At 39.5% G+C, this 2,922-nt stretch overlaps 1 protein-coding gene across 1 annotated transcript in view; it reads left to right on the plus strand.

Moving 5' to 3' along the window:
* Positions 1 to 1,602, plus strand: part of SOX7 (SRY-box 7) — a 5,099-nt gene extending 3,497 nt beyond the window's left edge. The window contains exon 2 of the mRNA XM_018569914.1: positions 557 to 1,602. Coding sequence (XP_018425416.1) covers positions 557 to 1,428 — 872 coding nt within the window. The 3' untranslated portion in view covers positions 1,429 to 1,602. The remainder of the gene's footprint in view (positions 1 to 556) is intronic.
* Positions 1,603 to 2,922: the final 1,320 nt, after the last annotated feature.

The raw sequence follows: 2,922 nt of genomic DNA on the forward strand, positions 1-2,922 counted from the left end.
TTTAGGAAAACAATTTAATATATATTTGTATTATTATAAATGTAATATTATGTTTATAAAATAAAGTGAAAGATTAACGAACGTAAAGTATTTCGTACAGCCGGACAGATAACATAACATACAATTATCGGACACAACAGATCACATGGTGATTGGTCGGATGTGGAAACAGGGACATGTCAGTCAGTTTTTGTCTCCATGGTAACAGTGACAGTTGGACACAGAAGGTGTTCTGATACTTTTTGTGTACTTTTGATGCTTTGTAGCGTCACAATTTACGATCTACCGATTGAAACCCATCAGCTACTAATTGATAAATATCACTATCACCTAAGCGGTGATTAATACAAATACAGATTTGTATAAGGGATGCATGAAATAATTGTGTTTTTTAGGGTCTCAGGAAATGTTGGTATCTCTGTGGTCGTTTGCTATAAATAAAATAAGTCGGTTTCCTATGACCTGACACCTGCTCTGCTGATCTGTACATCCTCCAAGCTACATCCTGCATTGTAATGACTGTTTTTTTTTTTTCTGTGTCCTGTTTGATGTGCAGGGAAATCCTGGAAGGCCTTGTCCCCATCCCAGAAGAAGCCCTATGTGGAGGAGGCTGAGAGGCTGAGAGTCCAGCACATGCAGGATTACCCCAACTACAAGTACAGACCCAGAAGGAAGAAGCAGATCAAGAGGATCTGTAAGAGGGTGGACACTGGCTTCCTGCTCAGCAGCCTCTCCAGGGACCAGAACTCAGTGCCGGACAGCAGAAGCTGCAGGACATCTGGAGATAAGGAGGACAGTGGGGTCTACTCTTCTGGATCATCTCTGCAGGATATCAGAGGTTACAGAGATTCTCAGAACAGCATCAGCAAACATGAACAGACCTACCCCTATGGCCTCCCCACCCCACCAGAGATGTCCCCGTTAGAGGTCATTGACCAAGAGCAGAGCTTCTACCCTTCTTCGTGCCCTGAAGACCACCACCCTCACCTGAATGCCACTAGCTACCCACCTGAGTACTCCCGAAGCCCCATCCTGTGCAGTCACCTAAGCCAAATGCCCCTTGGCCAGCATGGACCACCAATGATTCCCCCCAACTGTCCCCCAGGCTACTTCAGCCCGGGCTACCCTACTATGCACCACCATAGCTACCAGGTTCATGGTCACCTTGGCCAGCTGTCACCACCACCTGATCACCCCCACTATGACACCATTGAGCACATCAGCCAGGCCGAACTTCTGGAGGAAATGGACAGGAATGAGTTTGACCAGTACCTAAACACGTCCATGGGAGAGCCAAGTGAAATGACAGTCAGTGGACATGTTCAGGTGTCTCAGTCTGTAGACCTTCAACCACCCCAGGAGACCAGCCTGATATCTGTGCTGGCAGATGCCACAGCTACATATTACAACAGCTATAGCGTCTCCTAGAAGCTCCTTGGAGAAGGACTTTGCTGTGACTGGACAGTATTAATGGCTGTAGATACTATAAGCTAAGGACACTTACTGTACCTCTCAGGGTTGTCACACCGAGATGAGACCTTCACACCAAGATGAGACCTTCTCATGCAGCTAAGTGACTCTCCTCACTACTGAACACAGGGGTCCTGCGGGACTTATATGTGAAGGGAAATCCTGTACATATAGATTATTGTATGCTTATATCCAGATATCAAAATAATTAGTCATAAACCAGTGCTGAGCAGTGCAGACCTCCATCTCTGGCTGGCTGTGGTGTCAGAGGAGGCTCCTGTAGGCACTTAGATGGTATAGAACGTCTATCCATACTGTACAGGAAGGATATAGGCAAGGGGGACACTCATTGTCGATTTAATTTTTTTGTTTTGTCTCATTGAACAGAAAAAAAAAAGTTGTTTTTTTCCACCCAGTTCCGGGAACGAATTGTGAAATATTGTATTCGCACTCTCTTACTTTTTTTGTATATTCAATTTTTATTTTTGTTGTCATTGAATAAAGAATGCATTTTCTTTCTGAATGGTGTAGCCTAATTAACCCTGTCGTCGCTGCTGCCTGCCATTTGGTGACTGTGTAGTTCAGAGGTAGTGGAGATGGTTCGCGATCCTGGGAATGTGTTTAGTAAATCGACACTCAAAACACGCTTGGTATATTTTAACGTTGACTTGTATTTTTAATTCATGTACATATGAGTTTACTTAAATATTTAATTTAACTTAGAATGCTTTTTTTTTGTATAATAAAAAAAACGCAGAAAACGTTCATCCAATATGGCTGTGTTTGTTTACCAAGGGAGTTCGGTTTGGGTATTATCACTATTATATTAATGTTTTTATCGTTATTATTATTATTATTATTATATGGGTTATTATTGGTTAGTAAATTAATAAGATTAATAATAATTTATATAATTTGTAATATATATTTAGGTCAGAAAGTGCATAAACAGCAAAAGATAGATATAAATTTACCTAAATGTATGTGTATGATATAATGTATCTACATTTAAAGATATCTCTTTATACAAAGACACACACATGTACATATCCATATATACACATAAACATGTATGCACACACACACACGCACATAGATATATATATTTCTGTTTATATAAAGACACAAACATAAAGTAACCAAAAACAAAAGACAAGTGGTCTGGAGGGTTTTTTTACATTTACATTTTCACACTTTTATCGTTTTATTTTTCACCCTTTTGTCTGAGTAGCACACACACATTTATCTTACATATATACATTATGTATCTTATCTCGGTTTTTGATACAGAAACATATATCTAATATATGTATCTTATCTCTTGTTCTGTATACAGACATACAAATAATTTTTTTTCTCACATCCATCTCTGCATACAAACACCCAACAGTTTATCATATACATGTATGTGTATAGTTTATTGATGATATATATTATATATAGTATGTATCT

Source organism: Nanorana parkeri, unplaced genomic scaffold (genome assembly GCF_000935625.1).
Source record: "Nanorana parkeri isolate BGI_ZX_2015 unplaced genomic scaffold, ASM93562v1 scaffold1425, whole genome shotgun sequence".
Classification (NCBI taxonomy): domain Eukaryota; kingdom Metazoa; phylum Chordata; class Amphibia; order Anura; family Dicroglossidae; genus Nanorana; species Nanorana parkeri.